This window comes from Melanostigma gelatinosum (genome assembly GCF_949748355.1).
Source record: "Melanostigma gelatinosum genome assembly, chromosome: 12".
NCBI lineage: Eukaryota > Metazoa > Chordata > Actinopteri > Perciformes > Zoarcidae > Melanostigma > Melanostigma gelatinosum.
The window spans coordinates 8767769-8786089 of NC_136645.1; the positions used below are offsets into that span (position 1 = coordinate 8767769).

Below are 18321 nucleotides of genomic sequence, written 5' to 3' on the forward strand. Positions count from 1 at the left end.
AGCTGTTTCCAAGGCTGAACTGTAGATAACGGATCTGAAAGCAGGAAGTTCCCGAAAACAACAACTGTCTTCATACTGTGAGCACAGAAGATATCAACTGAAGGAAACAGAATTGATCTGCTCCAAATGTGACTCACTTCATTTGTCGAAATGCCCATCAGTCTACACATCAAGTATGAGAGACGGTGTAGAGAAGCAGATTCTGTGGGTCGGTGGTCGGGTTCTTGATCTGCAAATTCGATTTTTTCCCAATGCTGTAGTTATGAAGGAGCAGCAGACTTGATGAAACTAAGAGGCGGAGCTTCATAAGTCGTGATGAAATACTTGGTAATACTATACAAACGTGTCAAGCCGAACTGAGCCACTGTTTGAGCGAAGAAGTGTGTTTCCGAGCAGAAGATAAGAAGTGTCCAATCGTGCCACCTGAAGGTTGCCTCTTACTCTGAATATACAACAAAACACACCATCAGGAATCCCAAAAGCTGGTTCCGCTTGAAAAAGCACTGAGCAAATATATTTGACATTCAAGGACTTAGATGAAACCAAATCAATCTTACTCACTTATTTAGCACAATTGTGCTGTTAAATCAAGCTATGCTTGCAAACTGACACAGATTAAATACAATTTTCTGCATTTAATATATGCATGATAAATTCATCCATCCTTGTAGAAAGTACTTTCGTGTTCCCTTGCGGGTGGGGTACTTGAACAGACTACTGTTCGTACGTCTTTGTTTACAACCAGCCTAATGTAATTATATCTCACCACCTGTGCACAAATTAGCGTGCAAACTGTGTCAGGGGTTTGAAAAAGACATGGAGGAGTGTGATGTAGTGCAAGGAGAGGTCTTCTGAGGCAGTGCTTCTGGAGCGCTGCTCGATGCCATGATGTCAGGTCCGCGGACCTCACAGCTGCAACACGGGGAGCAGGACTGCAGCTAACAAGCTCAAAGTACTCCGTTTAAACACACATGCACAGTGCAAAGACACAACAATACACACACACACACACACACACACAGCTTAGCTGGGCAGCTCTTATCGCCACTGAACAAACTCCTCGAGTGATGGGAATGTTCTCACGATGTTATCTTGTCCTCTGTGGAAATTAGATAGCCAGCCACCTCTATCACCACCCTCAGACTCTGGAGGGCCCCTGACCATTACTGCAACAAGGACCACAAGGCTGCCAGGGGACACACACCAACAAAAAAAAAAAAAAAAAGGAACTGCCAGAGAATTGAAAAGTACTGCAAGTGGAATGACTGACAGGAGATTGGAAGGAGTCTTACAGTTGGGTAGTTTAACCCAGCTAAGGCTGTTTTGGACTTTTTACGGTTGGTATTTGCACAGGAAGCTGAACCAGATGGAATGTGAAGCAGAAGGAAGAGTCCCACTGTGAGCCTTGACACCTTATTAAAAAGAATATAAGAAGAGAGAGGAAATATCTAAAGAAATCGGGGAAGCTAGACATTAATTATAATTGGCAAAAGAATAAACAGAAAAAAAAATCTTTGAGATTATACCGAAACATCTCCATGGTAACTCTCTTTCCAAGTCACCTCTCGAATGAATAGGTAATAGACAGAATGCAAAACACACAACGTCATAGTGTCAGAACAGAGGACAAAACTGAAACGAGACACACACAAAAAAAAGGAGGATTTTTGTTTGACAAAAAGTGATTTTGCAGTGCGAACAACAGAGTATGTCAAAACAGCACAGTAGCCCTTTTTTTGAAAAGAAAACACACACACACACACACACGCACACACACTTCTGTTGCTGTCATTTTGACTGTCTGGCAAATCCACTTCTTGTTTTCAAAGCATTTTTTTTTTCTCTAACAGGTGCAAAACCTCTCAACTCAACACATCAAAGAGACACATGCACCTGCGAATAAATCACAGTGAATGGTAAGAATCCAGACTCGGGCCTCCTAACACCAAAGAGGTAGGATTCAAAGTGTCTGATTTAATATTCATGAAGTGCAAGGCTTTGGTGGTTGAATGCTTGTTTACTGAGATGTGTCTTTTGTCCTTGGGACAAGGTTTGATATTCCACCAAGCAGCTGTATTTACATATACTCGCGGTTTTACATCTACACAAGATTTATATATATATATATATATATATATATATATATATATATATATATATATATATATATATATATATATATATATATATATATATATATATATATATATATATATATAACGTGGCACATACATTACACCGAACCACATACTGACTAATGATTGACACGCAATCTCAGCACGCTCTCCTATCTCCTCTGTGAAAGTATTAAAAACCCTGACTGCTGTTCTGACAGAGCTAATGAGAGTTTCTGATTATCAAGTGTTGGTGGCTCCTGTTGCGGAGGAGTCGTTGGAGTTGCAGCAAGTCTCAAGCAAAGTGTAGTCTGCACACTGCACAACACTCTTCTTTTAGGTTAATTAATAAGGTACGCTCTGACTGTCAAAAATGTTAACATCTACTTTAGGTTTCTGTTTCAGTGACATGGCAAAGAGTGTGTTAAAATAGTGCTGCAACCTTTTTTAATTTTGTTTCATCTGTTTTTTCAAAAGGTATGGTCATTAAAAACACCCTCGACCTGCAGCTCGGTATCAGTCGTGCGCCTGCATCAAGGAATCTGTTTTTTTGGCAGCAACGTGCGAGATAATCTGAAAGTGGAAAAACAAAAGGGGCAGCAGCTCCAAATGGATGTCTCACATCTTTTGTCTCTTGCTATTTTAAAAAAAAAAGAAGGAAAAAAAAAAGCATGAGCTGTATGTCACCTTTTAAAAGTGAAACAAACTCCTACAAGGTTGGTGCCATGTGCGGATCAGCTCATTAGCGCAGCTGAAACAAAGCTTGGGAGGAAAAAAACCCATCTCCCTGATGGCTACTTAAAGACAGAAAGCAGCTGGTCAGAACGTACTCTGGAGAAAACATCAGCTACTGGAGAAAGTGGTTGGGGATGCTCTTCACTTAAGTGCCTTTCTTTGAGCCGTGCTCTCTGTTATTCTCCCACGCTTTCTCCTCTCCTATAGGAGACACACACACACACACACATCCATCTCTTTCATCCTCACGGGTGAAACAATCCATGAATTATGACTCAAATCAAGCCTAATTTATTTAACATGCTCCAAATTAATGTCTTCATGTTGATGTGCATTGGATAAAAATAGCTGGATTCTTTTTCTAATTATTTCCCCCCCGCATGTCCTCCAGAGCATGCACATTACACAGGGGTTTTGGTTATGACATTTCTCACACAGCTTGGTTAATGAACAACTCAGTGGATCAACAGGCCAACCGATAGCTCGTGCAGATCTGCTGCCCTCTGCTGGTGAAACTGTGAACTACTGCTCTGCAATGGCCACAGAGGATCATGAACGCCTATGATTAGGTTTTAGATACTTCCATACAAACAATTCCATTGCTCCCCTTTGTCGCACTTAAGAAAAGTTCCATGACGGTGAAACTTGTAAAAAGTTGCTTCACATACTTCATGTTAGTGTATATGCACTCACGACACATGCTATTATTCATAACAGTGTGCTTAGTCCGCTTGAGGTTAGCAGCTCCAGGCTGCAACTAGCATAACACACCCAAATCTCTGACTGAGCTATCTGTGGTCCAGTTGCACTATGGGTAATGTAGGCACTCGGTTTTGGCAAAGAAAGAAAAATGTATTTTGATTCTGAAAAATGATTCTTTATTTGACAGCTGGACCTCCACAAAGTTCACCTGACCCCCTTCTATGCTGCGCCAACTCAGTGAGCCATCTCCTGCTATCTTAGGGCTGGGATGGTGCGGAGCAGTTGGTAGCTGCTCGCGCTTGCAGGGTCTCTGAGTGGTTGGAGTCGAGTCGTCCAAACCACAAGAATGTCTCCCCTGCTTGCGACAAAGCTGCCTCTGCAGACTTCTGCTTGTGGTTGCGGGGGAACCGCCTGTTGCTGGTTGGAACATTAACAGCCTGCTTCATCGTAAAGTCAGCCTGGTGGACCGTAATGTTCCTCCCAGTCCCTTCGGGGCTGCTGTAAGCTCCATCGCCGCACAAGCAGAAGAGGGTGTTTTGCTGACTGTGCTCACCGAGACACTTCCTGCGCCCCACACCCTGAAGTACACCAACATGCAAAAGATATGGTTTCCTTTCAAGGTGCATTACACATTTCATAACGGCCTGAATTTCTGTTTATACTCACGTGACTGAAGACCGAGATGTCGTCTTTGAAGGCACGCTTGTTGTCATGGTTGGAGAATGGATATTCTCTGGATTTCTGTTAAAGTGTTTATGAAGACAGTGTCTAGTACGATACAACTGAATGCAGTGGAATGGGATAAAATGAGGAGGCAGTCTCTTTCTTTGGAATCGTTCAAAGCCCTGGGCCATAGCAGTGAAAAACATGGTCATGACTAATACCATTATCTACTGTACATACACACCTGCTGAGTTTTCCATTTAGGATAGCGCTCCATGTTCAAAGCCTGAGGCAATGATGATTGAACCTGAGTCAGCATGGTCCCAGTGCTCGTACAAAGCTCCCGACTCCTGCTCTCATCTTCTGGTAATACTGGATGAGCAAACTGAGAAAGAAATGGAAGAAAAGCTTATTACACAGCCAGGATGTTTTGATTTGTAATGATCTGATTATGTGTTGAAATGAATAATTTCTTACCCATTTGCCATCATTGCTCATTGAAGAATATCGCTTTCCACCTTTTAATAGAGTTTGAGAGTAGTTTCACGAATACAGCACAGGCACACACACACACACACACACACACACACTGTCCAACTACTGCAAACACACTGGTGACCATGGAAACATGCCGCTGCATGCAAAACAACCTGAAAGTTGATCACATTTTGCCATGGAGATGTGGAGCTGGAATTCTGGCAGTAAAAGAAAATCAAGTAATAACTGTTCAATATTACATTCATACAAATTAAGAAATTAAATGTACAATATTGGATTTCTTGTCTTTTAAGTCTCCGAATAGAAATCTGGAGTAATTAGACAGAAAGCCTTGATTGAGGAGGTTTTATTTTTGCTCATTTTGATTGCTGTGTTTGAGATGTACAAGGAGAACACATTCGATTTCAACCACTCTGATGGATGACAAAAACAAAATGAGCATATAAGTGACTTTATTTTTTACAACACTGGATTTATAAAAAAAACAATACATTCTTATATAAAATAACACATTCAAATGAAATATTTTTTTTCCCATTCTGTTAGTTATCCAAAGTTATTTTTCAAAATATGTTAAAAAGCACAAATTCATTTAAGAAATAAAAATGATATCACATGATTTTCTTGACAAATAAACATAGTTAAGAGTTGAAAGAGGCACATAGTCACTAATACAAAGCCTGACTGTACAACACCAGCTTATGCAATTGAAATGATGTGAACTAGATGAGCATGAAGTGGTTTATCGCCTCAAAAGTGGAAGGATTTTAAAATATCTCCAGTGACAGACGGTTAATCAGGACAAAGTCCAGATGTGACAAGATAACTGGAGTGTAACTGACATTAACTGAAAGGGGGATTTATGTTAAAAGCAGCAAATGTAGGAATTAGGCATTCTTAAGAAAGTCTAAATTAAACAATATATTTAGAAAACGGGGTGGATCTTTAAATACATCTTTCGGTTAATTAAGACAACAGATACATTTTAAAGGGCCGCTTGTAATCTTTCTGGCCTCAAATATGAACAAATAGTTTTTTCAACTTCACGTAAATGGAGAACAGAGAAATGGAAAGTGTACGGAGAGGTGACCTTTGTGCCGAGAACTGTCGCCTCCAGGATCCCGTGGGAATATTACACTTTTGCCACCGCTGAGACATGGCTGTGGTCTGAGCGCCCCTGGTGTATATCTGTTGTATTCTTGATCCCTGAGGACAAGATGAGCATGAGGAAAAATGCTGAATCACATGTTTTAGGTTATGTTCACTATTACCGTCCAAGGGTCCAAACATATTTTTCAAAGTAAGTTATTGCGTAAGCACCGATATCTACACCTCGCCCTAGTTCTGCATTTACGTATTTTTTATTGGCCTGAAAAGGAGTACAATTGAAGTATATCAAGTCGAAACATACTGGAATCACGCTGCAAAATACCAACCACATTTACCTTTTTATGTCTAACAGGAAGCACACAAATGCCTAAACATGGCTGCGTCCTGAAGTAACATGCTTTCATAGTCTTTGTCCAACAAAGTGAAGGTACTGGATGTGAGTATACTATCAATATGAGCCACTTAATAGTCACTTGGCTGACTGGCTTTGAACGGACTTCTGGTATTATTCCCCACTGAGTTGTTTCATGAAGGCTAAATGGGCACTCATCAGCGCAGTTAGTGCTTTGTTGATCACAGTAACATTGTCTTGACCTCATCAACTACACCCTCTTGATTAAGGAGGCCATGAGGATGCTCTTGATGAAGGCTCTAGGTGCCTCAGAGAGTCAGTGTGTGCAGCACTGAGGTGAACTAATGGTTGTAAATTGAGAGGCAGCCATTTGATTGCACCTACTACATTATGCATTCATATTTTGAAGAGAATGCTGATTCTTACTCTGAATGACTGATGTTGGCGTTTCTGTTTCACCACTCCAAGAGCTCGTCACTATGGGAACACACTCCTTTCTCATCTCACTGTGGAAGTGCTTCTTCAGCTGTCTGGCCAAACGTTGCCATCTGGTGGAAAAGCAGTGATCAGCGACAGTTTAAAATCTCCAAAAATGTGGTTATGTTCTCATTCAAAGTGAGTATATTGTTGTGTTTGAGCTTTATAAAAGTCACAAGCGCACATCATCTTACCTTTGCTGTATTTCGTTGTGTTTATTCAACCTGTCTGCCTCCTCGCTCTTCTCCTGCAGCCATCGCTGCAGAAGTTCTTCTTTCTCTCTCAAAGCCTGTGCCAACGCCTCATGTAGTCCTTTCTGCTCCGCACGCAGGGCTGCCAACTCTTTGGATTGACACTCAACGATGAACTCGAACTCTGAAAGGGTCGCCTTCAGGGTGTTACTCCCTTTAGCCAGAGTAAGCGCCTCTTGACGGTAGCGGGACACACTGAAACAGACAAGTAATAATGACACGGTGGTTCACTGTACCGTTGATCACCTCTGGGTATTGTCTCTTCAAACGTTTAGATGTTGGATTTTGGGCCACAAGTTGATCCACTAGTACTGAAGAACACCAACTGGTTTGAGCTGATTTATGCTTCTTCATCAAGGTGTTTCGGTTTATGAATTTGAACCTGTTGATTGTCAAATAGAGCACTGGAACAACTATATCAAGTCTGTTGTTCACTCACTATATGCTCAAACTGACCATATTAACATTCTTTTATTTATTATGTAACATATACAGCGATTATGGGATGGTATTCGTTGAAAATAACTTTGACAGTTCACAAAATACTTGTAAATTCTGCATTTCTCCAACTTGCTCTATGATGTCTGATAGGTGGATACAATGTAACGGAGAGAGGCTGAATTATATTTCATATTTTTTTTAAAGCAACGCCCTCCCATCATAAAATAACTCCTTAATACCCCCTGATAATATATCAAGACAGTATATTTATGTCAAACAAACAACAAAACATTGTCTTTTTTAAGAACAAACCTGTTAAACATTATATATCCCAAATCATTTCCATAGAATTCGTAGATGTGACCCAACAACCAATAGGACTGGCACCCAGTGTTCATTCTTCTCTTGTTATTATCGTACTCAGTTTTGTATAAAGAAAGCAGGGAGAAAACATTGTGATGGCTGGAGTAAAAACCTGAAATTACCGTGACTGCCAGTGCTGCAGTTCAGCCTCTTTCAGGTATAGGACGGTGGTCAGGTCAGAGACAGTCTGAGACAGCTGGGGACGCAACAAGCAAAAGGATGAATTGATTAAATGGTGATTCGATAAAGGGAGCACACCAGTTCAAAGGTCTGCCTTGAAAACACCAATCACCATTAATGCAAACTGCTAGTGAAGTGATAGCTGATAGGCTGATGTTATGGTGTTTATCACTGATTTCTCCACATTCCACCCACCTTTTCTTCAAGGTGTTCACTCTCTCTCAGTTGGAGTTGAAGCAGTCTGATATTTCTCCCAACTTCAAAGCCACATATTTCTAAACTGAAAAAAACAAACAGTGCAATGATTTTTTATTAAAAATTTGTTTCTGCATCCAGATCACTAGAAAGGCCAAAAGTTAGTTTCGTGAAATTCTACTTTTCTGACCTCTTGGACTGAAGGTCATCCAAAAATTGTTGGCGAATTTCAAAACGTTCCTCCAACTGAGACACTAAAAGAAAACAGCCACATGTCCTCAGACTAAGACAGTGAGAACGTCATCATTGCAAATGCTGAAATAGAAAATAATAATGAATCTTACAGCTTGTGAAGACGCCAAGGTACGGGAGTTTCTCAGTTTGGTCTCTCTGCTGCAGTCGAGCACGCACGTGATACTTCCAGCTTGCCATTGTAATAAAAACGAATACGTCACACGGTCCCCAAAAATGTCCTGAAGCGGCGGGTTTAATGAGTCTTCCGCTGCCACTTGATTTAGGTCGAAGACAAAAAAAGCACGTACAGCCTACCCGTTAGCACAGGGATGATGCCTGAAGCAAAGTTCCACAGCTCCTCCCTGTTCAGTCAGCTGCTTCATAATTGTTGTGTATTGTTGTGCTTGGTGTGTGTCTTATATGAGAGTGCCAAAGACAAATTTCTATTTTATGTCAATCGAATGGACATATTAGTAATCTGAATGTGTGCTGCTAAGGTAAGTCGTCTTTAAGTAAAACTATGAATGTATTTTTTACTTGTTATCAACTAAGTCCTATGTTTACATTCTCATTTGGTTACTTGTACATCAATAAAATACCTCAATACTTCATCCACCACTGAATATAATATAGTATAATATCATATCATATCATGCTTTGACATACATTTGTATTTGTACTTTTAATACTTTACTTTTTGCTGTTAATAGTCGACATGTGAGTGAATTTCAGAATAAAATACAACAGCACAGAATAGAAGGTGCTCAACGTTTCTAGAAAGGCTCTGAAACTACTTCCGGTTCATACATTCATCTCAAAACGTCGCAGTAGCTGAAATATTTTCCTTGATACAAAGCAAAGTTCTACGATTTCAAATTGTTTATTTTATACTTAAAATTTGGAGTAATTTTGATTGTCGAAATAACAAATAGGATGAGTTTTAGAGTTTGTCTTACCGTGAAACCGGAAGTTGATACGGCTGGTAATAACGTTCGATCTAACAACAACAGACTGGCTGGTGATGGAAAGCGAAGAAGCTGCATGCTTACTTAACTACTTAAGTGAAGGCTGAACATTACAACGGTTAACAAAGCAATAACAGTGTCTCATGTGAGTGTTGTTTCTCCTAAATATAAGAACCGTGTAACGACACTTATTGTGTACAGCAGTTTGTGAGTCAGCGTTGAGCTAGCCTGTCAAGCTATCAAACTAGAGACCACTGCACTGGATCGAGAGAACTCGCATATCTCGCTCGTTACCTTGCCAAACACATAGACTGTCACAAGTTATCCAAGTCATGGATAGCTGGTGTGGTTGTTAGAAAATCGCCAGTGCTCGCTGGGTCGGTCGTGTGTCCAGTATGAGCGCATCAGCTGGGGATAGAGAGCCTGGGGTCCTCCAGGATAACGCCAAGGAAGACAGCAGTGGCCCTCCATGCGCAGGAGAGAACAGCAAACACGTGAGTAACTAATGTTAGACTAGACATGTTTACGCAGAAGCACCAGAATCACGGTAACTCACTTTACTTTGTCGCCCTGAAGGACTCCGTATGCACGGGCAACAGTGAGATAAAGAGCCGTGCCGTGGTCAAGTACTGTGCCGCCCCACCTCCCACCAGCTATGCGCTGCTGCAGGAGAAGACCGACCTGAAGCTGCCTCCTGCCAACTGGCTGAGGGAAAACCCGCAGCTGGGCAGCGCTGCCACCACCGTATTAGGGTCCAGCAGCAAGAGCAAGCCCTTTTCCAGGTATACCATCGTGACTACAACTGATATTTATTGGTGTGAAACTATGCTGGTCTCAGTTCAATACTGTCTCTTTAACCAGTAGGCCCACTTTCCTCACCCCTCGTGATGGGACCAATCATACAAACACCTAAACAATCTCTCGCAGTACCGACGACGCATGTATCACCAATGTATGATCTGCAAAGTGGTGTTGACAATTGTCGGGAGTGTACAAGACCTCACGTTACACAGTCATACCTACGTGTTGGGAATTTAATATGTGTTGTGACGTTAAACACATTTTAGTGAGCGCAGTCATGTATTTATGAAGGCTTTCACTGCACATACTCTGCTTTATTGTGGATCCTGAAGTGAATATGTTCCTTTCTCTTCTTCCGCAGTTTTGGGATGGCTTATGAATTCATCGATTGCATCGGAGACGATGTCGACGTGGTGTCAGACTCAGAGGTTTGTGGAGGTCTTACGAAAGCTCACATTTCTTTCTTTCTTTCTTTCTGAAAACGTGCTCATACACCTGAGCGTTAACATTGTTTTCCGTCACATTCAGAACATCAAGAAGCTTTTGAAGATTCCCTACAGCAAGTCCCACGTCAGTATGGCTGTTCACCGCGTGGGGAGGACGTTGCTTCTGGATGAGCTGGACATTCAAGAGCTCTTCATGCGATCCTCTCAGGTACAGCAGGGACTCCAGACCCTTTTTCCTTATGACAGTATCTTTTAAGTGTGGGGTTTAAGGCCCCGTCATGTGTGTGTGTGTGTGTGTGTTGTAGACAGGAGATTGGACGTGGCTGAAAGAGTTTTACCAGCGACTAATCGATCAGAAGTGGCAGAGGAAAAAGAAGAGTAAAGAGCACTGGTACCAGAAAGCCATCCTGTCAAAGTTCCTCTACTACAGGTGAGTACAAAATAAGCTACTATGGGAGCTAGGCGACGCTTTATTTTAAGGTGCATCTTTCCCAGTCTTATCCGATAACAACTGCTGTGTTTGCAGTATCAATGGTGATGGGGCAGCAGAGCCCGTACCAGACAACCCGAATGACGGGGAGGAGCAGAATGAGGCAGAGGAGTACAGTTCTTCATGGCCCACCGCCTTCACCAGCGCAGCGTCCGACACCGAAGAGTCAGATGCTCCCAAACAGGTACGGTGTCTTAGCTGTTTGTTATTTAGTCTCCAACGCAGGAATGTTACTTCAGAGATGATGTGAATTTCTTCTTTGATTCGGAATCAATCCCGTGTGCTGTAGCCAATCAAAACTTGAAGTAAGAAGTGGGATGACATGTTTTAGAAGGTGTTTTTAGATACTGACAGCGCTGCGACTATTCCATGTGCAGGGCAGTGTGTCTGTGGACAGCCAGTTTGCTCTGGGCCAGGTGACCTCTGTACCCAAAGAGCAAAACCTCCCGATGCTCTTTGACGAAGGGGAGAACAGCCAGGTAGTACGACCTCTCACTCCTCCTTCATGGTTCACCGCTACAGTTTGGTAGCTTGCGGCTAATGTCTGCGTACACGTTTGACAGGGCTTAAGAAACGACTTTGTGCGGAACATAATGTGGACGTTTGAAGACATCCACATGTTGGTTGGGTCCAACATGCCTATTTTCGGAGGTGGTCGATATCCCGCCGTCAGTCTGAGACTCAGGTTTGACTTTTAAACCATTTGCTCCCGTTAAGGATGCGAAATTACAACTCATTTAGAGAGTAAATGGTAATTCCATCATGTGATATTAATTGCACTTCTGTTGGGTATCAGCAAGATAATGCAAATGAATCTGTGCATGTAATGGCAGAGTTTTTTCCTTTCATTTTAAACCTGTTTAATCTAATGTGTACCTCTCTGACTGTTCTTCAGGGACAACAATAAACCAATCAACATCCTCACAGGTATCGACTACTGGCTCGACAATCTGATGTGTAACGTCCCAGAGCTGGTCATGTGCTTTCACGTCAATGGCATTGTTCAGGTAAATTACCGTTTGCTGTCGCCCAGCATCGCAACAAGTATTATTGTTGTTGGTTTATTGATTTAACAACTGAAATAAAATAACACGTTTTGTTTTTTTTCTGCAGAAATATGAGATGATAAAAACAGAGGACATCCCTCATCTGGAGAATTCAAACTTCTCCACACGGGTGGTAAAAGACATCGCCCAAAATATCCTCTCCTTCCTCAAGTCCAACTGCACCAAAGAGGGTCACACCTACTGGCTCTTCAAAGGTGGGAGATGAGTGAACAGGAAGTCTTCGCTCTGTACTACTTATCTTGACATTTTTCTGACGTTATTTCTTGAATCCACAGCTAGCGGGAGTGACATTGTGAAGCTTTATGATCTTACTACTCTGTGTGAGGAGGCCGAAGAGGAGAAATGTCAGAATCCCTTCACTCTCCCTGTGGCAGTGTTACTGTACAGGTAAGTCTCAGGAAAGGACTGTGCGTCACAATCCCTGCAGCTCTCAAAGGTACATTTCAGGAGCTGAAGTCTAGGGATGACATTTTTTTAAAAATGTTTTCCTTTCCCAAAAATAGCTTTTGACATTTTATATTCTCCCTAGAAAATGTATTTTTATGAGCTTATTATTTGTAATATTTATAATCTTTGGTTAAGCTGACTGAATTAGGTGTTTGAAGAGTATTATGCTGTTGAATATTTTAAAATGGTCAGAGATTGAATCGACCATTCTCACGTTGTTTGCACAGATATTGTTTGCAAATGAGTTTCTGCTTGAATCAGACATAAATAACAATGAAAGTGTGCAAAATGTAACGCGTTGTATTTTCTGTTGTTGGTTGCAGAGTTGCCAGCAACTTGATGCTGAAAGCGAGGCAAAACAGAAAGCACTACGGCACAATCCGAACGCTTCTCTTGAACTGCGTCAAACTTCTGGATGAGGAGAGGCACCCCCAGGTGAGCGAGGATTTAAAAACATAGTATTTTGAATCTATATTTAGACATCAAGGAAAGTAAAAAGTAAAAGCAGAATGCCGTAGCTTAGGATTTGATCGAACCCGACTCCAGTCCTGCTCTCCTCCATCTCCTCGTCTGTTCAGATCATCGCCTCCGCCCACTACATGCTGTCGGAGCTGTTCCAACTCGACGAGGCTCCGGAAGAAGATGAAGGGGAGTCGCTCCGGGCCGGCGGATCAGAGGACAGCTACAGCGACGAAGACGGGGAGGAGGAAGAGGAGGAGCTGACGGAGGACAGCGACGAGAACGGCTCCTACGGCTCCTACGGCTCCTGCTCCAGCCCGCAGGACGACAGCAAAGCTGTGGCCGTGATCCGCTCTGTGGGGGAGCTGTCTGTCCCCGAGAAATACAAATCCACTCACCAGATCAGGGTGAGCGCCCCTCCAAATGCTTTTCTTCTACACAGACATGAGGGGACAGTGTGGAATACACCCATAAATATGTTGCATGTAATCACCAAAACATAAACTTCCCTTTTGTTCTTTTTGATCCCTGCAGCCGAGCGGCGTCTTCCCTGTTTCTCTAGACAAGGAGGAGAGATGCAGACACGTCCTGAGCTACGTGCTGAAGGCGAGTCTCTGCATGATGTTTATGTTTCGGGTTCAATGCTAATAATGTGACGTGTCCCAAGACATGTGTCAGCCACGGTGTTGTAACTGTAACTGCACTCCACAGGGGCTGAAGGCAGTGGACGGCACCATCCAGAAGGAGAGCGATCTCCCAGCTGCAGACCCCAACACCCCCATTCCTCTTAAGTACGAGGACAGAAGTGCAATCGGCGCCTGCGCTGCTGAGCAAGGCATCTCTCTCCTTCTGGAAAGGGGTCAGTCCACAGTCCACAATCAGAAGCACCCGACTCGCTCCGGGATGATTCCCGGCTCGTGGCAGCACCGCATGAAGCTGCAGCTCTTCCTCAAAGCGTCCAAGGCCTACTACGTCCTGTGTGACGCAGCCACCAACCTGCTGAAGTACGGGCGGGCCCTGCGCTACATCAAGCTGTCCCTGCAGTGTTACGGTGAGTTTATCTCATCCTGGAATACACCATTACGACAGTTATTGCTTTTCAGTGTTGTTGCTGAAAAGAGTGTCATTTCTACCAGCTGAAATCACCGAAATAAGTTATCCTTCCCCTTCCTTCCTCCTCTACCGTTTCCTCCAGATGCCTATTGTTCAGTGAGCGGTACGCCGCACCCCCACATGCTGCAGTTTCACAGCCAGTGCCTGTCTCTGTGTGGGGACATCCAGCTGATGTTGGCCCAGAATGCCCACAACAGAGCAGCCTACCTGGAGGAGTACAGCTACCAGACCAAAGAGGACCAGGAGATCCTGCACAGCCTGCACAGAGAGAGCAGCTGCCAGGGTCGGTCACGAAAGACACGTACACATGTTAAAGCACACAATGGCCGACTTTTTTGCTTGATGTATTTGAAATTAGGGGTGTTAGCAAAACGCTTCTCCACAACAGGTGTCTTCTTATCCTTTTCAGCTCTACCAACGTCATTCACAATATCATTTCAGTGCTCGTTTCTTGTCTCATCGCGTTGTTCTCTTCATTCATTCTCTGTCCACCAGCCTTCAACATGGCAACAGACCTGGCCATGGACCCGGAGTACCAGCTGTTTGTGAGCAGTAAGTGCTACGAGGCGGCGTATGAACTGGTGATCTCGGAGGCTTTGAAAGATCAGCTGGCTCAGGTGCTCAAAAGGCTGGGCAACATCCGCAACGAGATGGGGGTCTACTACATGAACCAGGCTGCAGCCATGCAGACTGAGAAAGAAGGTATGTTGGATTAGTAGACAGCAGATCAACCTATGAGTGTACAGAAAACAGTACAATTATTCCTTTGAATTTATAGATACAGCCCCCTGTAATTTACAGAATTTCTGTACTTTTAAGATGCCACCAAATAATATCTTCCAACCTGAATCAAATTCAATTCATACAAACGTATTGCTGCCTTGCCCATGTTGCTGTTTCTAACTTTCCTTCGCCCCCCCCCCCCCTCTTCTAGTGAAGAAGTCTGTGTCCATAGCAGAGCAGGGGATGTGGAAAAAGAGTTTTGCATTCTTCGAGAAAGGCATGAAGGACTTTGAAGCCATTGGGGACAGCACCAACACAGCCTTGCTGCTGTGCAACACCGGCCGGCTCATGAGAATCTGCGCTCAGGCCCACTGTGCCGTGTCTGCCGACCAGAGCCGAGGGGAGTTCTCGCCTGAAGAGGCCCTCTACTACAACAAGGTGCGATTTCAAGCCCTTTAGGTCTTTAGCTCTGGATCCAGCAGTCACACTTGATGGAAAATGCTTGTTCCTCCCTACATCTCACCCCTAACCCTAGTACGCTTTCGATTCTATCTATTGTATCACCCCCAGGCCATAGACTACTACTCGAGGGCTATGAAGTCACTGGCGAGCCGAGAGAACCACCCAGCGGTGTGGGACAGCGTGAACTGGGAGCTGTCCACGACCTATTTCACCCTGGCTACACTGCTGCAGGACTACGCCCCGCTGTCCAGGAAGGCCCAGGAGCAGGTGCGTTTGTTTCACAAACATTCGGAATTAAGTTAAAGTCACAGACATTTTGATTATCTTGCGACTGAATGATCATTGATGCCAAAAAGGCAACCATTGTGACTTTAAATGGATGCATTATCAGTTGTTTTTTGTCACCAGCAACGCCGAGACATGCGATCAAACATCCAGTCATCCGTCCATGTTTGTTTCCCCAGATTGAGCGGGAGGTGACCGAGGCGATGATGAAGTCCCTGAAGTACTGCGACCTGCAGACCGAGTCGGCTCGTCAGCCGCTCTACCAGTACAGAGCTGCCACCATCCACCACCGCCTGGCCTCCATGTACCACAGCTGCTTCCGCAACCAGGTGTGAAGCCGTGCAAAACACAATACAGGAACATAAAGCTTCACTCTGACTAGAATAGGATTCCTGGAGATGGGGACGCCATAGCTACTTATAGCAGTAAAGTACACACAGAAGGATGTCCGTGTTTCATGCTCCAATTGTGTGACAGGTGGGGGATGAACACTCGAGGAAGCAGCATCGCACCCTGGCAGAGCTGCACTACAGCAAGGCGGTCTGTCTGTTCCTCAGCCTCAAAGATGCTCCCTGCGAGCTGCTCCGCACGCTGCTGGAGAGGGTGGCCTTTGCCGAGTTCACCATGGCGGGTGAGTGACTGTTGTCGTGTCAAGAGAAACAGCGTTCCCGCCCACGGCCTCCAGAGTGACGTTTCATAATGTGCTTCCACAGGTCAGAGCAGCAATGCAGCCAAGCTGAAGAGCCTGACGGGAACAGTGGCGCTCATGGCAGAAACTCGCTGTGCTTTCCTGCTGATTCATAAAGCGCTGCTGGAGGAGCAGATAGAGGTACAGATGGTTATGCGTATATGCAGAGCTTTGGTCGGTTTATGGATCACGCACTGAAACCCACAACTTCTTTTCCTTTCACGTCGTGTGCTGTAGTTGAGGGAACCAGACGCGGCTGAATCGGCAGAGTCTCGCGACGTGGTCGGTGGCTCCGCCTCCGGACTGAACCTCCAGGAAGTGATGAAGTTAATTGGGGTGTTTGAGCCGAGCTTCTCCTTCCTGCTGCTGCAGCTGATCAAACTGATGACGACGATGAAACGGAAAGCAAGGTGAGCAAGAATAGAAGACGGCTACGGTGTGCGTAATATCCTTTCAACTGTCACGGTGCTCACTGTTGGCCATGCTATTTGTGTTTTTAATACAGCAATAAGGATGAGGAGCTGTTGAAAACCTACAGGAATGTGTATTCCAAGCTGCTGCGAGCTGAGAAAAACGCACCTCTCCTCCGCCGCGTCGAGCTCCACATAGAGCTGCTGCAGCAGCTGACCCCTCAAACAGGAAGTGACGACACGCATTCACGATGATGACACAAACCACAGCAAGACGCTCAAGACCTTAAGACTTAACAACCGTCTTCTCAGAAATGCTGTGACGGAAAAGATTTATCGGCACCATTATTTACAGGCACATGCTCAGGCAACACCTTCTTACTCTGAATTACAGTTTGAAAGCTAATTCCACCTCCTGCGCCTTTAAAACTGAGCTCATCTTTTTCTAACATTTGCATCACAGGTTTTGAATTGTACATTTTTGTGAAAAGAAGTTGTAAATTCAGAAGATATTATTTAATTTTCTTATTGCTTAAGGGTCACATGTTAAGCTCCTATGTGTAGGATTTGTTGTTGACTGTACCAAACATCACCCGGGTTGCCTCATTTTTCTACAAAACTAAAACATACGGCATAAGAGTTCGAAGATGGTATAATCACATATGACTTCTACACACATGGGGCTCAAGAGATCGATCATTTAGCACATGCTCACAAAGATGATGATTAATCTGAATATGATTGGTGTTTTTCAATAATACCAGTAATGCTGTGAATATAATAGATTGAAGTATGATCGATGGCTGACAAGTTGAAACAAGATCAAACGAGTTACGTCCTTTTCCAAAACATTTAATGCAAAAACATTGAACGCAAGCTCAGATGCTAGTTTGTCCACATGGCTGTATGTATAAATCTAAGTTTATATATCGGCATGGTTTGCTGTGACGTGAAAATAAAGTTTTATAACATTGTATGTGTATTGCTGCTTATGTACCGTCGCCCTGAAGATATTGTAGGTTTGCTAATAGGACACATATCTGACTGGCTTTTAGTTTAGGTAAACATGTCTTTGGATCATAAATTATGATCTGACATATTGGTCTGTTGTTTCAGTTTATTTATCCTGACATTTAAACATCTACGAACATATCTCAACACATATTGCGCACAGCTGGTTCGCCTCTAAAAGACAGTTTGTAAAAGACTTTAAGTGGGTCAGGCCACATTGTACCCTGTGGGTTCTGGCATTGGTTCTTGGTCACCGCTCAGCCCGGGTCACTGGAGAGGGGGAATGATGTTTTCAATGCAGTGTCAGTGAATTAGGTCACCTCACTGTTACTGAACTGTATCCGCACCAGATGGAGCTGCATGTGGGCCCAAACTGTCCCTGCACCTCATTAATCAGACTAGACCCTCAGTGCTGTGGGTGAATATGTGAGAAGCAGCCACAGAATCATAACTCTTTTTTTTTTTTTTTTTAAAGGGACTGTGATCCTAAATAATAAACCTCGCTTGAGTAAAATACAATTTGACATTTTAAAGAATGAGAAATGATCCTTAAAATTTGTATTGATTGAACCAGATTCAATTCATATATTAATCAATTTCCTGCATTTCTGCATTTTATTTCTTACACTGTTTTTTAAT

At 43.5% G+C, this 18321-nt stretch overlaps 3 protein-coding genes across 3 annotated transcripts; 1 reads left to right on the forward strand and 2 right to left on the reverse strand.

Moving 5' to 3' along the window:
- Positions 1-3808: 3808 nt before the first annotated feature.
- On the reverse strand, positions 3809-4836 carry tex36 (testis expressed 36; the record flags this gene model as incomplete). Its single annotated transcript, XM_079280125.1, has 5 exons — positions 3809-4129; positions 4218-4292; positions 4459-4599; positions 4692-4732; positions 4827-4836. 5 exons carry the CDS (start codon positions 4834-4836, stop codon positions 3809-3811), a joined length of 588 nt encoding a protein of 195 aa, XP_079136251.1.
- Positions 4837-5422: 586 nt separating this feature from the next.
- LOC306785988 (autophagy-related protein 16-1) lies at positions 5423-9670 on the reverse strand. Its single transcript, XM_079280607.1, has 8 exons — positions 9575-9670; positions 8426-8589; positions 8272-8335; positions 8082-8166; positions 7829-7902; positions 6846-7097; positions 6601-6722; positions 5423-5918 (listed from the first exon to the last, which is right to left on the reverse strand). The coding sequence occupies exons 1-8, from the start codon at positions 9586-9588 to the stop codon at positions 5845-5847; spliced, it is 849 nt and encodes a 282-aa protein (XP_079136733.1). The 5' UTR covers positions 9589-9670; the 3' UTR covers positions 5423-5844.
- edrf1 (erythroid differentiation regulatory factor 1) lies at positions 9200-18180 on the forward strand. The gene is made up of 24 exons (XM_079280608.1): positions 9200-9774; positions 9857-10062; positions 10443-10509; positions 10610-10735; positions 10833-10957; positions 11054-11201; positions 11395-11496; positions 11581-11702; positions 11913-12024; positions 12131-12278; positions 12360-12471; positions 12855-12966; positions 13110-13397; positions 13525-13596; positions 13702-14041; positions 14186-14386; positions 14599-14805; positions 15038-15264; positions 15397-15555; positions 15753-15902; positions 16051-16204; positions 16287-16402; positions 16499-16671; positions 16767-18180. Exons 1-24 carry the CDS (start codon positions 9676-9678, stop codon positions 16924-16926), a joined length of 3726 nt encoding a protein of 1241 aa, XP_079136734.1. The 5' UTR covers positions 9200-9675; the 3' UTR covers positions 16927-18180.
- The last annotated feature ends 141 nt before the right edge of the window (positions 18181-18321 follow it).

What these genes read in the sequence shown, in the direction of transcription:
- edrf1 (XM_079280608.1), top strand. Translation starts at nt 9,676, where the DNA reads ATGAGCGCATCAGCTGGGGATAGAGAGCCTGGGGTCCTCCAGGATAAC. An exon ending in ACGAAGGGGAGAACAGCCAG is followed by an intron (nt 11,497 to 11,580) that starts GTAGTACGACCT and finishes CACGTTTGACAG; the next exon opens with GGCTTAAGAAACGACTTTGT. An exon ending in TGCCGAGTTCACCATGGCGG is followed by an intron (nt 16,205 to 16,286) that starts GTGAGTGACTGT and finishes GTGCTTCCACAG; the next exon opens with GTCAGAGCAGCAATGCAGCC.
- LOC306785988 (XM_079280607.1), bottom strand. An exon ending in CCTTGGCGTCTTCACAAGCT is followed by an intron (nt 8,336 to 8,425) that starts GTAAGATTCATT and finishes GTTTTCTTTTAG; the next exon opens with TGTCTCAGTTGGAGGAACGT. An exon ending in GATGACCTTCAGTCCAAGAG is followed by an intron (nt 8,167 to 8,271) that starts GTCAGAAAAGTA and finishes TGTTTTTTTCAG; the next exon opens with TTTAGAAATATGTGGCTTTG.